This window comes from Pteronotus mesoamericanus, unplaced genomic scaffold, assembly GCF_021234165.1.
Source record: "Pteronotus mesoamericanus isolate MK-2021 breed Mesoamerican mustached bat unplaced genomic scaffold, CSHL_Meso_final scaffold_705, whole genome shotgun sequence".
Lineage (NCBI taxonomy): Eukaryota > Metazoa > Chordata > Mammalia > Chiroptera > Mormoopidae > Pteronotus > Pteronotus mesoamericanus.
Genome location: NW_026555326.1, coordinates 4,783,760 through 4,802,656, shown reverse-complemented (window position 1 = coordinate 4,802,656; position 18,897 = coordinate 4,783,760). Strand labels below are relative to the sequence as shown.

Genomic DNA, 18,897 nt, shown 5'->3' with positions numbered 1-18,897 from the left:
GAGGGATTTCTGTCATATTGGGAAGAGTTCCGATGTGGGGCATACTTTGCTGACTCTGGGTTTGTAAGATGATTGCTCAGAATGATTTCAGAAATTCATGAAGAGAAAGAGAGGTAAGCTCCGTTTTTAGCTGGTTGGCACAGTTCCACTGTGAAGTGGTGTTAAACCCTGCGGGGACGAGGTGTGTCATGCCCTGGCCTGGTAGCAGAGATATGACAGGACCCTAAGGCACATAGACCCTTCAGTCGGGCAAATATTGACTATTTCCATTTTACAGATGAAGTCACTGCAATGCCGAGTGGCCAGTGACAGTCTTTCAGGCCACACCAATGGTGGGGATTCCAACCCTGACCTCTTGTCTCTTAGTACAGGGTACCATCTACTACTACCTCACGCTGTCCCCAGGAAACCACTTACCATGTCATTTTCCCACTAAACACAGGCAACTGCCTCTCTCTTTTACGTACTAATATCCTTTACCTTCTCCTCCCCACTCCCCTCTCCCTGCTTCCCCTAAATAGTGTTTCAGCCTGGGCTGAAAGCATAAGGCTGCCCAAGTCGGATTCAGTCTGAATTCAACATCTGGAACCAATTCAGCCAGCCCCATTGCTATCGACTGAGGTAGGGAGGGCAAGGGAGGTTGTTTACTTAATTAGAGGCCAATTGGTCCACACTTCTCCCTGATCCCCACAGAAGGAACTTCGTGCCCAGGGAGTAAGGAAAGTGATAGTCATGTGTCTATGAACCTAAAAATATCACTGACATCCCTGGGTTCAGTCTTCTCTACCGTCCTGCAGATCCCAGTATCTGGGTCTGAGCGGGAGCCACCTCAGCTTGTCAGCTCAGAGAGAAAGCTTTTTGTCGCTGACAGATGGTTGGTGGGAACTGGGGAGGTTGCTCAGGTCTCAGCCCACTGGCTGAGGGGCTCCAGGGAGCTGTCCCTGTGCCCACGACTTAGTCAGTTTCCCCCTTGCATGAGTGTTAGAAAGCTGTGGAGTAGTTTTCCCAATTCCTGCTTTACCTTCCTTCTAAAGTCTGCCCTCAGTTCTCAAATATCAAACCACCATAGGCTCTGGACTGATCCCAGGACATAGCCTCTCACAGCCCCTTACCGTCCTGCGTCCTGGGCCCAGCCCAGTGGAACAGATAGAGCCCCAGTGCGAGGTGGGAGCGCGGGAGGGCGCCTTCCTCCGGTTTCCTCCAAGGTGTTCTCCTCGGCCCCCTGTTGTTTGTTACACATCCAGCATTTATTAGTAGCCTCTGGGGAAAAAAATGCAAGATTAAGGAATGTTACCACCACAGTCTGGGTGGGAAGGCCTGGGCCGCAGGCCAGAAGCACCCAAGGATCAAGAGTAAATGACCTTGGGGGTAAAAGGGACCATCTGAACTCTGGGTTCACACCCACTCAGAAGGCTCCTAGCCTTTCCTTTTGGGGGAGAGAGAAGTACCAGTGCCTTGAGCTAAGACTGATGAAGGAGGTGAGGGAGGGGTAGCAATAGGGGTGCAGGCACCCAGGAATCCTGGAAAATAACCAAGAGACTAAAAGAGCCAGGAAGAGGGAGCACCAGGCCACTTGGCCTCCCCATGACCCCGGGGAGGAGAGGCCAGTCCCACTTCAGCACACTGACCAACCCAGAGACTGGAGCCAGCTTTTTGGAACCGCCGGCCGTATGGCATGCTGGACCTCTGAGACTGCAGGCGTTGGTGGGCCTGGGACTGTCGCTGGGGTGGGGGCCTGCAGTGAGAAAAACATAGGATTTTAGGGCAAGAAGGGACCTTTAAAAACATCATCTTTTTCCTTAGAGCAACGGGTTTCAGAGTGGGGTCCCTAGACCAACAGCACCTGCATCACATGGGACTGGTTAGAAATGCAAATAGACCTAGTGAATCAGAAGCTCTGGGGGTAAAGCAATCTGTTTTTAACAAGCCATCCCAGACTATGAAGTTCAAGAACTGCCTCATAGTGGATGGCCACATAGATGGGCTCAGAGCCCTGGGGAAAAGTGAGTCTTTGCCCTCTGCACCCCTGGCACCCCATGGATTTCCAGAATGTCACCAAACTCATCAGACAGTTTTTAGGCCCAGAAAACAGTGAGAAATTGTGCCCAGGTTTTTTGACAAAGAGAAATCCCTGCTAATGGCCTCCCGCAATGTTTTCTGGAGTCTGGAGAACCTCCTTGGAACTGACTTGCTGCCAGTGGTGTGAGCTCTGAACTGGTCTTCTGGTCTTTGAGGACCTTTCTAGGAGTAGAGACCATCCCGTAAGGAGGAAGAGGTGTAGGCTCAAAGGTAGAAACAGGCCAGGCGGTGGGACTGAGGCTGTGATGCTGCTTCCCTAGAACTGCTTGCAAGGGCTCGCTCATTACTACCAAATGCCAGAGAAAGCCTTTAAAGTGAAAATTTTTGTTTGTTTGTTTTGCTTTTCTACTTTCGACTATACACTCTGACTTTTGACTATACACAAGCCGAGAAAGCAGGAGGCAAAAACAACTCCTGGTGACTTCTCGCCATTCTAGATTCTCAACCCTGGATACCTTTAGCCTTCATGAATTTTTCAAGAAACTTGACCTGACTTCCATCCCCCAGCCTGTTGCAGGGTTCAGCCCAAGCAGACTCTTCTTCCCCTGCTCTTACCTCCCATCCATTTCTGTGACTCCCCTCCCACTTTCTTACCAGTACATAGACTAGACTACAAAGTGGCCTAGAGACATCAAACAAAATGAGAAAGAAGGAAAAGAAGTGCAGCTTATCGGCCACCCCTTCTTGTTTCACTGAACCCTCATACAACTCTATGAGCTCTGTAGACCATTTAGAGATTAGGTAGCTGAAGCTTAAAGAGATTAAGTAACTTGCCCAGGGTCACACAGTGACCAAGGGTCAGAGCTGATTTTTGGATCCAGTTGTATCTGATAGTAAAGCCTAGTGTTTTTCTTCTCCCATGCTCCCTTCAGGAACTAATTCACCTAGAGAAACAGCCCTTGAGAGGATGAGTTGTTCTATATTTTAGAAAAGATTTGTAATTCATAAGGGGTTCCCTTTGTCTCAAGATACTCCAAGTAGTCTCAAGTCGTTTTCGTAGCAGGAGCTCAGAGAACTCAGGAGCCTTGTATTTCATTATTTACGTTTGTCTGTTGTGTGCAGTCAGGATGTAAAGAGCATAAGATAGATCCCATGCCCTTGCTCCAGGGAGCTGTGCGGGGGAGAAGACAAGAACTTGGTAAGCCGGCACTGAGGCCCTGGCCCCTTCTTGCTTCTGTTGCAGTGACAGCCCTCACGGAGAGACTACCTCGGTTGAAGACTCCACCCAGGATGTGACCGCAGAGCACCACACAAGCGATGACGGTACGAGGTCCCACTTGGGGTCAGCGGGGCTCCCAGGGTGAAGGCCATCCTGTGCTCCGGATGAGTCTTCCTGCCCAGCAGTCCGCTGAAGCCAGCCAGAGAGCCCTCCTCTCCTTCCTTCCCTTTCTTGAAGAGGCAGCCCGCTTTCTCAAATAGGGCGGTCTCTGTATTAGACCAAAGGTGAAAAGCTAGACATTTCATAGCCTCTCAGCCTTCTCGCCGCGACACCTTGCCCTTGCCCACCTAACAGCTCCTTGTTTTGCCAGCATGTCAGCTCCTATCGCAGCCTAGACTCCTGCCAGGTAATTAGAGACCAAAGTGAGGAAGAGCTCATTTGAAAAGCAGTAAGCCGGGGACATACAGAAGCTGAGTGCCAGCGACCCATCAGAAGCAAGCCAGAGGGGAATGGGAATCAAAATGCAGAAACCACACACTTCCATGCCTGCCGACTGGAAAAAATGACCCTTCCCAGAGCGCAGACGTGGGCACTGCGCGGTGGGTGCGCATCACGAGGTGGAATGCACAGCTGCTGTCCGCGGGCCCCTCGGCAGTGCCCGTGATTTATTAGGGCCTGTCCAGCCAGCACATTTCCCCTCCTTCCAACCGTTCTGTACCCCATTTCTCGATCACTTGGGCTCTGGAAGCCTCAGCAGCTGACAGGGGGCCTTCAAATTTTCTGGACATGAGAATGAAATAGCACATCTGCCGAGTGTTCCCTCCTCCCAGCTTCGCAATGAATTCTACAATCCTCAGGCAGCTTTTAAAGGGGAAAACATCAGCGCTGCTTGTTTGGATCCGGATGTCAGGTGGATCAGTGTGACAATTTGCCGCATTACGGGAGGGAAGTAGGTGAACTAGAGAAATTTGTATTTGATTAGCTTACTGTGTGCCTACCACTGCCAGAGGCTTTAGATGTCTTATTTCCTAATCCCTGGCGACACAGAGCTGCTAATTTTGAGAAAACTGGGTTAGAGAGGTCACGTGCCATGCCTGAGGCTGTGCAGAACCGAGAGTGGGGTGTGTAGAAGGCCTTCTCTGGTCTGCCACGCGTACTGAAACCTCGGCCCCGCCCACTCAGGAGCAGCCTCACCAGCCAGGGCTGTCTAGGCTGTTGCTGGTAAGCAGCCTTTCTCTCCACAACTCAGAATATCTGACTTCAATCTCAGGTTTCAGGTTTCTAGGGTCTTCTTTTTGCTCTCTGACCTCTACCTGCAGTCCAGAACAGATAATGGGGACAGTAAGAACAATGGCTAACACATACGTAACACTTACATGGGCCAGGCACTTTCCTAAGCACTTCGACAAATAGTTATTGATCCAAACAAACCAAAAAACCAAACTCATAGATACAGATAACAGAATGGTGGTTACCAGAGGGGAAGGAGATCGGGGGGCGGATATAAAGGGGGTCAGATATATGGTGACAGAAGGAGGCTAGACTTCAGGTTGTGAGCATACAATAGAGTATACAGTTCCATATTATGAAGTTTACACCTGACTTTATATAATGTTATTAACCAAATATTACCCCAATTAAATTTTTTAAAAAGTATTAACTCCTCATAACCTCATGAAAAAAAGCACTATTATTATCCCCATTTTATAGACAAGATGGAAGCTCACACAGATGTAAAACACATTGCATTTGTAAACCCCTTTTAATTTTTCGAATCACTTTTATGTGCATTTTTCCATATATTGTCCAAAATATATTTCTATATTTTATTCCTTGGAAATTTGATTGAGACGGTTACTTTCTCTTTATAGAAACTAAAAGCTCACATTCTACTGGGGGAATGGATAATATAAATAAATTATTTAAAGTACAATATGAATGTTCTATAATTAATGGAATTATTTTCTAGTCAGAAGAGAAATGATGCTTAAAAATACAGTGTGGCAAGGTCAGTGAAAGGGGTTGTACTGAAAGACTATAAAAACACCAAAGAAGTTACTGTAGGAAGCAGGTGATATTTGACTTGTGACTTCATGTGCTTCATCAGGTTGGTGAGAGAGGGATTCCTAGTGTAGGGAGCAGCATGAACAAAGACAAGGGAGGGCGTACAAGTGCTTTCAATATAATAGCACAGACACGGAAATTACCTGCTTTATACATCTTCATATAAGGTTATCTCCCCACCGCTGTACATTCAGCTAATTGGGCTTTTCCGCTCAGTTTCCTGAGTCTATAAATCCCAACAACATGTGTTTCCTTCTTTTCCGCCCCTCTCAGAGTGCGAGCCCATCGAGGCCATTGCCAAATTTGACTACGTGGGCCGGACAGCCCGAGAGCTGTCCTTCAAGAAGGGGGCATCCCTGCTGCTTTACCAACGGGCCTCTGACGACTGGTGGGAAGGCCGGCACAACGGCATCGACGGACTCATCCCCCATCAGTACATCGTGGTTCAAGACACGTACGTTAGGCCCCCTGCCCCTTTAGGGCTCCCTGGCTGCACTGTGGGAGTGAGGCTTTATTTCTGGAGCCTGAGGGGGTGAGGGAGACCAACCCCCAGGAGGCATCAGTACGGTGTCGGGGTCACACAGCTCGTTGGAAGACCCCAGGACTCCGTGGAGAACTGCTCCTTGCCACGCTCCACCGCCATCCCCACCACTGTCATTTTAAAAACTCGGCGGTCAGCACTCATCCACACTTAAGCCTGATGAGTGATAATGAGGGGCTATTATTTGACCACTTATATTTCCTTTCCGGAAAGGTCAGATTGGGGAAATATCTTTATTCCCTTTCTTAAAAGAACTATGCCCACCCCAACCTGTTGGGCCACTGTTGGTGTTTTTCCACTTAAATGAAAATGATGAGTTCCTGTTCTAGGAGAAATCTAGCTTACGCAGCCTGTGAAAATGACCCAGTTCATTTAACCCAGATGAAGTAGACTTGGGAAAAGACTGGGAGAGGAGGGAAAAGGATGTCAGCAAACAAAGGGAACATGAACTGGCCCCAAGAGACTTCAGAGAATGGGCTGTCACGTGGTTCCCGTTCTTCGAAGCAGTGGCTCCTGGCAGGAAGGCTTCACCCGTGGCCCGGCAAGCCAGCCTCCCTCCCCCATTGCCCTGCCTCTGCTCCCGACTTCCTCCCCTCGGTTATGATGCTGTCAGTGTCTTTAGTCCTTCCCTTAATATTATTTTTTAAAGGTTGATATCCTGAATGAGTCTGCACCCTCCCAGCCTCTCCCCAGCTCGTTCCGCGGGGAAATCCTCCCTCTGTTGATAACATCGCAAACCTGGTGGCCATCTGTGCGTGGACAGGACCCTCCCAAATTTAGCATTATGACTTCACTACAGGACCGAGAGAAGATGAATTATGGGGGAGAAGGGGCTTTCTTTGTCATCAGTAGCCAGAGGGGCCAGGAGATCAGTGGAGAGACCTGGGACCGGCTGGGACGCTCTTAAGTGGGGCTGGATACACTACGACAGAGAGTGGCAGTCCTGCCTCAACGCCGGCATCTCCAGAGCCACCGCAGAGCGGACTGTCCTTACCTGGCAGCGCTCGGGACCTCAGCAGATAAACCGCAACCTGAACTGGCCTCCTCCTTCTCCAGGAGGTGGCCCCAGCACAGCTGCCCCCCCAAGGAAAGCAGCATGGGGTAGAAGGCAGATGCCTCGAATCCAGGGGTCTCCTAGCGCAGCTTTCCGGAGCAGCTGAGGGTCCTGCAGAACTCAGCGGGATTATTTATTTTTATTTAAACGACCTTCCTAAGGCCCTTAGGTTTCCTTGCCTCTGCTCACAGAGCTAGCCCAGCCAGGCGTTGCTGCTGTCTCAGAGCTGTTGCGGGGTCGCGTGTGTGTTGGGGGGCCATCTTGCTGATTTAACACTGCTTTTTGTGTTGTTTTCCCTGCCTGCCTGTCCCTTCTCCCCCAGCGAGGACGGTGTCGTGGAGAGGTCCAGCCCCAAGTCTGAGATTGAGGTCATTTCTGAGCCACCTGAAGAAAAGGTGACAGCCAGAGCGGGGGCCAGCTGTCCCAGTGGGGGTCATGTAGCCGATATTTATCTTGCAAACATCAACAAGTAAGCTCTGCTTTTCATTTTCTGCTCCTCTGAATGCCTTGCCACACCCAGCCTCACCCTCTGGCCTAAACCCCCCCTCCATTCCGAGCTGCACGGAGGGCTCCAGCTCCGCCGGGCCTAACAGTTTGCATGTGCTCCTTGCTGCTACAAGGCGGACAGGGCTGAGGACGCTTCCACAGGCCTCTTCGGCAGGTCCGGGCCTCCAGCTAGCTGCCATCCTGCCACGGAAGGGCGCTCCACTCACTTCCCGCGGGTTTGTCAGCTCCGACCTTCCTGGCCGTCTGACTGCTAAAGCTTTGGCCAAAGCTTTGGTTACTTTAAGCAACTTGGTTTTCTACTCTTCTAAGAGGTGCCTTCTCTTTTCCAGTCCTCACTCAAATAATAGCCTGTGATGTCTTCCTTGGCTCTTGTTTGTCCAAAGATGCGAAGTCTCGTGTGTCTTCTACTAGGCTCATGTTACCCCACGGAGGTTCATTTAGTTGTCATGTGTCTGTTTTTCACCCAGTCCTGCATTCCCTCCTTTGAAGGAAAGGAGACCACTGTGCCCCCACGGAAAGCTTTGTCGCAAGCTCTTTATTCCTTGTCTAACCGCCAGCTCCCTTACTTTCTGCCCTGTCACACCAGTAGAAATAACTTTCCATTGTTTCCCTGTTGCTTTAGGCCTGTGTGTTATCCTTCCCTGTTAGTCCCTTTGCAGATTCCCACTCCTGTCCAGCAGGCTCTAAACTCTGCCCCAGCTTTCATTGTGGCTGTTAGCAACATCCTGGGGTTTTAACTCCACCCACACCCGATCTGGCTGCCTAGAGGGATCCCACGCCTGCCTGTGTGCTGCTGCCTCCCCTCGAGACATTCAGGTTATTGGAAAACTAATCTCATCTCAAGGGGCCAGACACCAAGTCCCAAAGCCTACAGACCTCTTTCCGCCAGACCCTGAAACCTGGCCCAGTGCCAGCAGGATGACAAGCCCCAGGGCGCTCCTGATGAATATGGATTGGAGATGATGTACAGTTTTTATTCCCCTCTGGCTTTGGAGGAATGAAATGATTTGCACATTGAAAACCTGTTAACCGTAGCCTCTGGACACTGAAACTGGAAGGAGAATAAAAGATGCTTGTTGTTTTTAAACTGCACCAGGTCGCCCAGATCTCTTGGCTTTTTTCCAACCAGTCGGTAGCAGGGGGCGTGGTTGGGGCACGTGGCTCTTCTCCATCTCTTTCACCCTCGAGTTAGTAAAGTAGCTTAATCAGCTCACTTAGTCAGTGTAGTTATAATTGAAGTCAAACCAGTAAAAATGACTGAGGATTTTATTTATTTCCCTCCAGCATAGTACCCTGCTGGGAGGGCAAGCTAGTAAAAAGTAACTGTGGGCTAATCACATTTTTTTCACTTATTTACAAGTCTGTGTTAATCATAAACCTACAATCATAAGGTCAGAAGCCTATAATTAACCCAGAAACCAAGGCAGAGCTGGTGGAGGGACAGTTAAATAATTCGTTAGTTACATATTTTTAAACCATCGTATATTTCATGTCATTGGTATAAAGGAATTGTATAGAATCATAGCTGAAATAGATGAACATCTGGTAGAAAGTTAAGGCAGTTCCCTTGAGCTCCTTGCTCGGTGGTATCAGCATGGAGTGTTCGGAGCACGCGGCCTCCCTGGGCACCAGCTAGTCCATGGGAGCAGCACCCCTGGGCGCATGTCATGCCCTTAGGGGGACTCTGCCTCCGACTCCTGCCCCACATGTCACTCCTATGGCCCATCACTTTCCTGAGTGCCCCGGGTGCTCTCTTACCCAGACACACTTGCTGTCTCCTCATCTGGCCGTCCTCTCCTTTCGAGACTTAGTCCGAAGACTTACCTCTCTGGGGAAGCCTTTCTGGCGCCTTGTAGTTCCTCGGGGCTGAGTTCAGTGCCCTCAGTCTGTCCAAAGCAGCCTGTTTCTTTCAGGACTCAGGCTGCACTCAGATCCTCCCGCAGGCTGAGCTTTTTGAAACCAGGGACTACGTCTTCCTCTCCTTGCATCCCTGGGGCCTGCCCAGGGCCTGGCACACTCTAGTCACTCCACACATCTTCTCAGCAGCTTTCGCCGTGTGAGTCAGCCATCCTCGAATGGAAAAAGGAAATCAGCAGAGTTATTGGGATGTGGCATTTTTATTTAATTTCACACATTTATTGAGCATTTACTGCTGTACCAAGCGCCAGTGCTGGCTATTCAGAGAGGAATAAGATGGTCCCTGGCCTCAGAGCTCAGTCTGGCAGGATGAATACCTTATAGACAGGTAGCTAAAAAGCACTGAGTGCCATAGATGCTCTCAAGGAACAGGAGAGGGAATGATTGATTCTGCCTACTGTTGGATTTGGGTGCCAGGGAAGAGAAAGAGTTATTTCAGCTGGGCTCTATAAGACACTGAGAACATCCTTTTTCCATTTAAGAATGGCTGGTGCTCACGGTTAAACTGCTGAGCAGGCAAGGTTCATGGAATATGTACTTTGTGCAGGTCCTGGATCAGGCGCCGTGGTTATACAGTGAGGAAGACCGAACCAGTTAAGAGTACCAGGACTGGCTTAGAATGTTGGCCCTGCCTCAGAGACTAGGTCCTACCCCTACCCTTCCTCCTTCCTCAGCTTCCACTCAGACCCAGACACCCTTCGTAGATTTAAGATCAAAGCTGCTCAGCTGCCATCCCAGACCAGATGTTCTGTTGCTTCTTAGATTAGGTCCTTGAGAATCTAATTCCAAAAGAAAATGAAATTATTCAGCAGTGGGCAACATCCATATAACTAAGGACTCTGCCAAAGCATTCCATGTGAGCACCTTAGTGGTCTGAAATAAGCTAACCCAGAACCAGGGCTCGGTCCAGTGCTGGGTGACTTAGGGACATGTAGATGTATTCCCACCCTAAGAAAATGCACAGACCTGGTCCTAACTCTGCAACATTGCAGACTTTGGAAAAATAGTGTTCCATGTCTATAAAATAAGTAACAATAGCCTCTTGCCAAAGGCCAAATGATTGCAGCCTTGTAATTGGAGAAAGAAGTGGGCTAAAATTTGGAAAAGTCAAGTCTCCTCTTACCTGCAATTCCCTACCTCCTTGGTGATGGTGAGACTTTTTCTCCTGCCCGGGCCTGATTTCTGTTCAAAGCAGGTAATAGAGGGGCCTTTCCATGAATCTCTCCCCCATTAGAAACTTTCACTTAATCAGACATATTTCCTAACAGCAGCATCTTACATCTTGAGAACTCAAAGCCCACGACTACCAAGTAAGTATCCACTTCTCCTTTGCCCAGGTCGGGGTGGTAGGGGAACAGAGACATGGAGAAAGCAGAGGAGAGAGCCAGCTTGGTGCCCTCTGCTTCCAGAAGTCCCTGGGTGCCAGCATCTGCCCCTCCCTCACTCACCCTGGCTTCCTCGGAGCCAAGGCTCCCTGGTCACACTGCCCTCTCTGTTTGTGATTGAAGGCAAAGGAAACGGCCAGAGTCTGGGAGCATCCGGAAAACATTTCGGAGTGACAGCCATGGGCTGAGTGGTTCCCTCACTGACTCCACCTCCCCAGGGGTGGGGGCTAGCTGCCGACCATCTTCCCAGCCCATCATGAGCCAGAGTCTCCCCAAGGAAGGGCCGGATAAGTGTTCCGTCAGCGGGCACGGGAGCCTCAACTCCATCAGCCGCCACTCATCCCTGAAGAACCGGCTGGACAGCCCACAGATCCGGAAAACGGTGACAGCCGGAAGGTCAAAAAGCTTCAATAACCATCGGCCCATGGATCCTGAGGTCATTGCACAGGTAACTGAGGGCTCCTGGACAAGCAGCTGGCATGTCTACACTTGTCACTACTGCTTAGTGCAGCCCTTGTTTATGACAGACCTTGAAACAGCGCAGTGCTTTGCACGTCATGTCCCAAGTTCAGGGACTCTTGGGCATTTGGACCTGATAAGATGGCTTTCCAAGAAATTTGCCAGTTGCCCTCTCCCTAAGAGGAACTTGAAGATGGAATAAAAGAATTCAGGCTGCTTGCTCATATATGGGCTATTTGCAAGGCTGTTGTAATTTTTTTTTTTTTTTAGATTTTTTTTTTTTGTCTTTCTTATATTTTTTCCATTACCATTTAGTCCCCTTATACCTCCTCGCCCCAGCAATCACCACACTGTCTGTTGTAATTTTTAAAGCCAGTAGTTACAGATAGAATGTTTTAATGGAGTCCATTTAGCCCACGTTTTGAGTCTTGAGACCCTGGTAGACTTTGGGAAGCTGCCTGAGTGTTGAGGCTCAGATGTAGCTCTGGCCACATTTGTATATCACCTGCCCACTGCCTTCATCCCATTTCCTAAGGGTACTATCTGGTCCCTAGCAGGGGATAGGTGGTCAGTCAACAACGTGTTCCTGGTCTTGAAGGCCCCAAAATACTCCACCACAGGGGACTCGGGTGCCAGAAGGGTTTCCAGCCCAAGTCTCCAGCTGCAGTGGAGATGAGCTCCGTGGTTACGGGGTCTTCTTTCTTTGTATACGCTACACTGACAAGTCTCTGTTTTTCATGAAATATTAGAGATCCAACCCCACCTCTAAAAATACGACTACCAGGCCCACTCCAAGCAGCTCATTCAGACGTCTCTCCCAACTCTATAATTTTCATTAGACCAGGTAGGAACTAAAGGCTCATTGTTGCCCTCTTCTGTCTCAACCAAGTTGAGATTCTCCTCACACCCTCTTCCAGGGGTCCGTGGAGGCTGGACGTGGTCTCTCTCCGCTTAATTGTGGTGCTCTGCTTAGGGAAGGTGTACCTGGCGAGCTCAGTGTGAAGCTCCGGCTGAGATGTCTTTCTTTACTAGATTTCTATTTCTGTGTTTACTTAAGCTCTTGACTGCAGTCTGCTTTGCACCATGGGCATCCTCCCAGCTCCCTCTGTGGCCAGGTGTCAATAGGAAGATCAGAATAAGTATATAGCTGGGACAGACTCCCACTGCAGAGTGGGACCATGGGGGGAAATGGAGTTCTTCCTGAGCATTTTGAAGGTTTGAGAACATCATAGGGATGCTTGAAATTGCATCACTGTCAACAAAACACGTGGATCACCCTGTGAGACAAAGACACCTTAACCAAGTGCCTTTGCTTAAAACATAGAGTCTTTCAATATGAACCTAATTCCAAGGGAGGAGCCCTGTGGTGATTTGGGGGGATGCCAGGCACAAGTGTGTGGGGAGGGAGGAAGGAAAGGAGCTGGGAGGTCTCCCTGGGAGGCAGCTGGCTGCATACAAAGGGTCTTTGGTTCTGCCTTGAGCTCCTGAGCTAGGACTTCAATATCCTAAGATCTTGAGTGTTCCACTGTGACTTGCGACTTGCGAAGGTGATCCGCCTCTGTGGGCTCTGGCTCCCTCTCCTGGTAACTCTTTGGTCCTCTCTCTTGGTGACGGGTAGAAGGAAATGGCCTCATCCAGTTAGTTGGTGGGGAGGTGTCCTGATGAATCTTCAGGGCAAGGGATCTTCACCCTTTCCACAGTCCTTCAGGAGGAAGAGTCCACCTTCTTAACCTTTGGCCTTGAAGTCCAAGAGAACAAAGATCATACTTCAGTTCTACCACTTGAAAAAACGTTCATTATGTTTAATTCAAGCATATACAAAGGAAGATTGCATAATGAATCCCATGTACCCATGACCAAACCCCTGGTTACCCTTAGTTCATCTACCTTTTCCCTCCCCACTGGATTATATAAATACATCATTGATAAACATTTTAGTGCATATCTCTAAAACCCAAGGACTCTATTTTAAAAACTTCCCAATCACCCTTTTTAAAGGGGAAAAAAAAAAAATCTCATGATAATGCAAATCCCTTTGTCTCCCTTCCTCCACATTCTGAACATTCATATGTTCAAGGATTTTGGCCAAGCAAAATAATCTGGACATCTCATTGCAGTTGGTTTCTCTATGATTTGGCTTATGGTGTTGAAATAGGATCCTTGGGGACTTCTCCCTACATTTGCCTCACCTCCTCCTTTTTCCTGTTTTTGCAGGATATTGAGGCAACTATGAACTCTGCCCTGAACGAGCTGCGGGAACTGGAGCGGCAGAGCAGCGTCAAGCACACGCCTGACGTGGTTCTGGACACCTTGGAGCCCCTCAAAACCTCCCCGGTGGTGGCCCCCACATCAGAGCCCTCCAGCCCCCTGCACACCCAGCTCCTCAAGGACCCTGAGCCCGCCTTCCAGCGCAGTGCCAGTACAGCTGGGGACATCGCCTGCGCCTTCCGGCCTGTCAAGTCTGTCAAGATGGCTGCCCCGGTCAAGCCACCAGCCACACGACCCAAGCCCACCGTCTTTCCCAAAACAAATGCCACTAGCCCTGGTGTCAACTCATCAGCTTCCCCACAGTCCACTGACAAGTCTTGTACTGTCTGAGGGATATAATTTAATTGTTCTAGACAAGGGGACTGGAGGGACTGACTGTTATTAAAATCTTCCTATTTAACTAGCTTGGGGACTTCAGTTGAAAATTAGATTTAAGTTGTTCTTGCAGGAATTAGCCTTTCCATCACCCAAAACCTTGAGAATGAAGCCCTCTTTATCCCCCTGCCCAGCCCCTCCCACCGCCCTCTGCTTCCCCCAGTCGTCGTAACTCAGCCAGCTGCAGTACATGCTGTTCTTAGGTTCGCCAGAGATAGATTCTTCCATTAGGTCACTGTGAAACCTGGCCAGGCACGTCCTGAGGACATGGGCTCAAGTCTCAGTGCCCCGCAGTGCAGGGGATGCCTAACCAGATGCTTGGCTACGGACATCCAGCTCTCAGTGGCACCTTGGTTTGGGTACTGATTATACAGAACCAAATAAAGTCCATTCAGTCCATTCTTCGTTTTACACACGCACGGGCTTTTCTAATCTCTGGCATGTGTAGCCTCCTGGTTCTAGACCAGTCTCTTTGTAAGTTATTGTGGCAGTTCACACAGGAGCCACCAGGGGTCTCTGTTTCTGTTACAAATCTTGTTCTCTCTGGGCCAGAGAACCTAGCCTTTGATATCTCTCCATCGTATGAAATTTAGCAGGATGGGACTCAATCCTGTAATCTGTTCAGGGGTTGGGGGCTTTCTCTCTGTCTTCTTTCTGTTGGTGTGAATTGGTCCTTGGTGTTTGCTTTTACTCCCCTCCATCCTCTAGAACCACAACTCAATCTTCTTATGGAACTTCTCGAGTTTTTCTGAATGTATGGACATTTTTTGGTTTTCTATCTTTGTCTCTGATGGACCATTTTCCATTCAAGACATTCTCCTGTATAAGACAGTTTTATAGCTGGTTCCTTTTGGGGTAAAGACTCCTAGGAGAGTTTCCTTGAGTTCACGGCAGGTTTGGAAAAGGTAAGAAATGGATCCTTCCTCCTCCCGCTCATTTGGGCAGTTAAGACATAAAATTCATTACTCTATTAAAAAATTAAATTCAGCTTTGCTCACCCTAAAATTGTTCCCAAATGAAAACTTATCCTAAGTTCACCCCCTAGTTTGGTTATTCTATAAGGTCTCTCTCTTCAGGGACCAACAGGGGCTTGGGAGAGCCCTAGTTAGATTAAAGAGAGACATTTCTCCTTAAAACATATTTTCTTTTATTTACACAAGGACAACTGAGAGAACCCAGGCCCCACAGGCTTTAACATCTCCCCAGGGCCAAAATCTAAGAAAATTAAAACCTGGATGCTGGATATTTTGGCCTTTTTTTCTTATTCTCCTCCAAAAAGCAAAAATGATGCCCATGTCCGCTTTGATCCAGTCTCCAAACCTGGTGCCCGTGGGCCTCGCTTCCCTAGCATCATGCTGTCCCAGGAGGACCGCAGCTGGGGACAGTCACGCTCCAGGCTCATGAGTCTCAGATACCTACTTGAGTTAAAGCTGAAACTCATTCCTCTTGTCTGTTTTCTCTTTTTAAAGCTGCAACTTTTAGCCTTTTCTATAGTTCAGGAGAAACGGTGGGTTGCCATTCGGATAGGAAAAATCTGAATTTTATCTGTAGCCTAGAAGGTCCTTTGTGGACCAGCGTTTTGAGGTCGGCAGTTTGCTCCTTGGATGTGGTAGGATTTTCCTTATTGTGTGAAGGAAAAGAGGAGCTTTGTGGGAAGTGCTGACCTAGGATAACCTGCAGCACTAGGAAAACCATCATGAAAGATGGAGGGGTGAGGGGCTCTTTTGGTGAAGTGATTCAGCCTGTGAGAAGCAACCCCCCAGTCCACTGGATTCTTGGCTTTAGTTGTTCGTATGGTGGTCTGTCCTTGTCTATTACCTGTACTTACACAGGTCTTGAGCCAATAGGGTCTTTCATACCCTAGGATCTATTTCCTTGCTGACAATGGAACCCCACCCTTCACTTTACATTCCTTTTGATCCAACCGATCCAAATTGGTACCCACCCCTGCCCTTTTCCCCTCCCTCCAGCACACTCCTCTCGAAGAAAGTAAAAGCCAAGCTTTCTTAATGACAGTGCTTTGGGCCTATTCTGTTGCTCCTGCCTTACTTCCCTTTTCGCCCTGTCCATGACTGTTCGCCACCCCCGGCCAGTGTCCATCTGCTGATTTGCATCATGAATTGGACAGTGTGTGAGTGGTCACCGGCTCCCCCAGCTCCGGGAGCCGAGTTGTCTTCCCCTCTCTGGTGCTCCTGACACCTGTGAGACGTCCTGTCGAGAGGACTAGGAACCTGCAGAAGGAGAGTCCTCGGCAGAGCTCATTGCAGTCAACTGGAATCGAGGTTGCACACTGTGATTTTTAACACCGCAAAGCCAAAAGGAGCTGGCTACCCCAGGGCCTAGGGAGACCAGCCTTCCTCAGATAGGCTTGCCTAAACCAGCACGAAGTTTCCAAGAGCCCCACTCTGGCCCTTGAGGCATGGACCCTGTTCCTGGTGTAGACTCGGATGGGTCAGTCTTTGGGGAACAGAGGTGGGGTGGGGCTACCAGCATCCAAGTGGGAAAAAGAGGAGTTTGCAGCCAGCCGCCTGTGAACTGGAAACACTGGTCTCAGCCAACCTCCTCAGGGCACCCTGGTTCCTCCCCAAGGAGAAGAGGAGAGATGACACCAGCAACAGGAGGAACAGACCACTGGAAGGGCTGGTGTGGATGCACTTCACGTTCAGAAGAGAAGTTAGAGCTTCCAGGGAATTGCAGTGTTGTGGCGTCTGACTTGTATGTCACGTTTGTGTACAATGGTATATTCTTTAAATAGTGTTGATAACTGGAATATTGTATGTATGCTTGGAGATGCTTTGTGTGAACCTAAGACTGTCACTCAACAGATGTTGGATTGGGGAAAATCCAAAGCACAACTTCGAAATAAAATACATTTTTAGGTTTCAATGCTGCAGTTCATAGATCCCTTCTCCACTCCCTAAAATCTCCAATTCATGAGTCCAGCTGCCCAGGAGGGATTTTGATGTGGCTGGTAACACAGCGCTGCCTGGCAACAGAACAAGAAATTAGCTGACACTGGGAGCCAACCATCTTCCCCATCCCCCGATCAAGCGCAGCACAGGTGCACTGAGAACGTGGATGTCCCCCCCTAGCATTTCTGTTCGGCCCATGGGTGAAATCTAAGAGGTTGTGTAGAAAGTCTTCCAGCTCTCCATTGGGCAGTCTGTTGCCATGAGAACCATTGCCTCAGCAGAATCCACCTTTCCTGTTTTCAGTGAGAACTGTTCTCATTTCTATCTCTAGTCAGATTCCCCACTCGGAAGGATGGGGCCTGAGAAGTTGCTTGGAAGCAGCGCCAGCCACAAACAAGGGTGACTGAAGGCCTTCGATCTACAACAAAGGCCCTGAGTCGTTCTGCCTTTGGCAGTCCCCTGCCTCTGGGGGAAGAGCTGACCGATTGGCTCATGCTGTTGGTGTTGAGTACTGGGGTGGGGCACAAACAAATGCTTTCCCCTATAGATTTTTATTCTAGCAGGCCCTGAATTAGGCTGAAGTTAATCAAAGACAACGTAAATGTATCCTCCAGCCCCTAGGGTCCACACAGTGGGCTTATTCTAATACCAGAAGACCCTGGGTGGAATCTTGTATCAAAGGAAGTGTCCAGTGTCCAATAATAATGCAAGGACTCCTGCCTCGGGCCCTGGACCGGACACAGCATCCTCTAAGGTTTGTCGTCTTCACCTGTTATTTGTGTGTCTTTAATTCAGCCGCCATGTCCTTCCAATCTGTCATCTTCCCCTCCCTCACTTCAATGGTAAGAGCATTCTCTTGCTGGTCATTTGTTCCTGAATCTTCTGCCACCCTGTGTGATGGGTGAGTTCCCACTCCTGAGTGCAGGGGGCAAGCTATGAGACGCAGCCAGTTCTTAAGCTGTGAGCAAAGGACCAAAAAGATTGTCAGGGAGTTGGGAGGCCAAGTGGCTGTTCTTTTGGGATTCTTTTCATTCTTCTCCCATATTCTCATGGGAACATGTAACAGTGACACTACTGAAACACAGGCCCATGCCATCCGGATGGAGACCAGCAAAGGAGAGAGGGTGGGTGTGGTCAGGACACGGTCTTTATGGTTATCTAATCCCACTGTGTGCCACGCACTGTCATACAATATCGAACAAGAGAAACGGATAACGGAGCTTCCTTTTTAGTTTCAGGGAGAAGAGACCATCAAAATTAGTGTTACTCTGAAAATGAAGCAATGGAGTAAGATGATGCCTAGATTGGTCAAGAAAGTCCATTATGGGACAAGGAGTAATATAGTTAATCGAGAATTCTGTTTGACCTGGTCAAGTCGAGATGACTATTAGGCATCCAAGTGGAAATATCAAATAGACTCTTGGATATATGAATATGGAGACTTAGGGACAGATCATACCTGAAAACAAATTCAGTAACTATTACCCTTTAGATGAATTCAAACTATGAAATTCCCAGGAAGAACATATAAATGGAAAGAGAAGGTGTCAATAATCAGAAATCCTGCAGGGAAGAAGGAGCCAGCAAAGAAGCCAGAGGGAGCAAGTGGCAGAGGTAGGTGGCTGGGAGAGCACAGTGTCAGAGACCAAGAGAAGGGATGTTTCAACGAGGAGGGATGGGTCAGCAGCAAATGCTGGTGGGGTAAGAGGAGGCCGGGGAAGAGAGGTACTCGGGGGTGACCTGGGTGGAGGTCTCCGCGGCGCCCTCTCAGTGGAGGGGAAACCAGTCCGATGATGGGCGGCAAATGGGAAGGGAAGCGGGAGTTAGGAACCCGGCAGCTCAGTGAAAGGCGTTGTTTTGATCGGGGAGCATCAGAAAGGGTCAAGGGATCAGGGTTTTGTTTTGAAATGGACAGCGTAGGTGCCTGTTTACTCCAGGGCAGGACCCAGTTGAATGGAAAGAGTGACTATGCAGGAAAGGGCGAGGGCCAGAGTGCAGATGGAGGGAAGGGTTGACCAGGGCCCCAGCAGAGACACTTCCAGCTCGTGGGAGGGGAGGCAGGTGTGGCGCAAGGCAGGCCGTGGTTGTGGGAGTGAGAAAAAAGGCGTTCCCTTTGGATTGCTGCTTTTATTTCAGTGAAGTTGAAGGCAAAGACTTTAGCTGAGGGAGTGGGAGGG

At 49.2% G+C, this 18,897-nt stretch overlaps 1 protein-coding gene across 3 annotated transcripts in view; it reads left to right on the top strand.

Moving 5' to 3' along the window:
• Window positions 1-16,681, top strand: part of SRGAP2 (SLIT-ROBO Rho GTPase activating protein 2) — a 248,467-nt gene extending 231,786 nt beyond the window's left edge. For 2 of the 3 annotated variants that reach the window (XM_054563274.1, XM_054563273.1), the window contains exons 19-23: window positions 3,263-3,342; window positions 5,576-5,756; window positions 7,220-7,366; window positions 10,830-11,154; window positions 13,380-16,681. In XM_054563274.1, coding sequence (XP_054419249.1) covers window positions 3,263-3,342; window positions 5,576-5,756; window positions 7,220-7,366; window positions 10,830-11,154; window positions 13,380-13,763 — 1,117 coding nt within the window. In that variant the 3' untranslated portion in view covers window positions 13,764-16,681. The other variant, XM_054563275.1, reaches the window with a different exon arrangement.
• The last annotated feature ends 2,216 nt before the right edge of the window (window positions 16,682-18,897 follow it).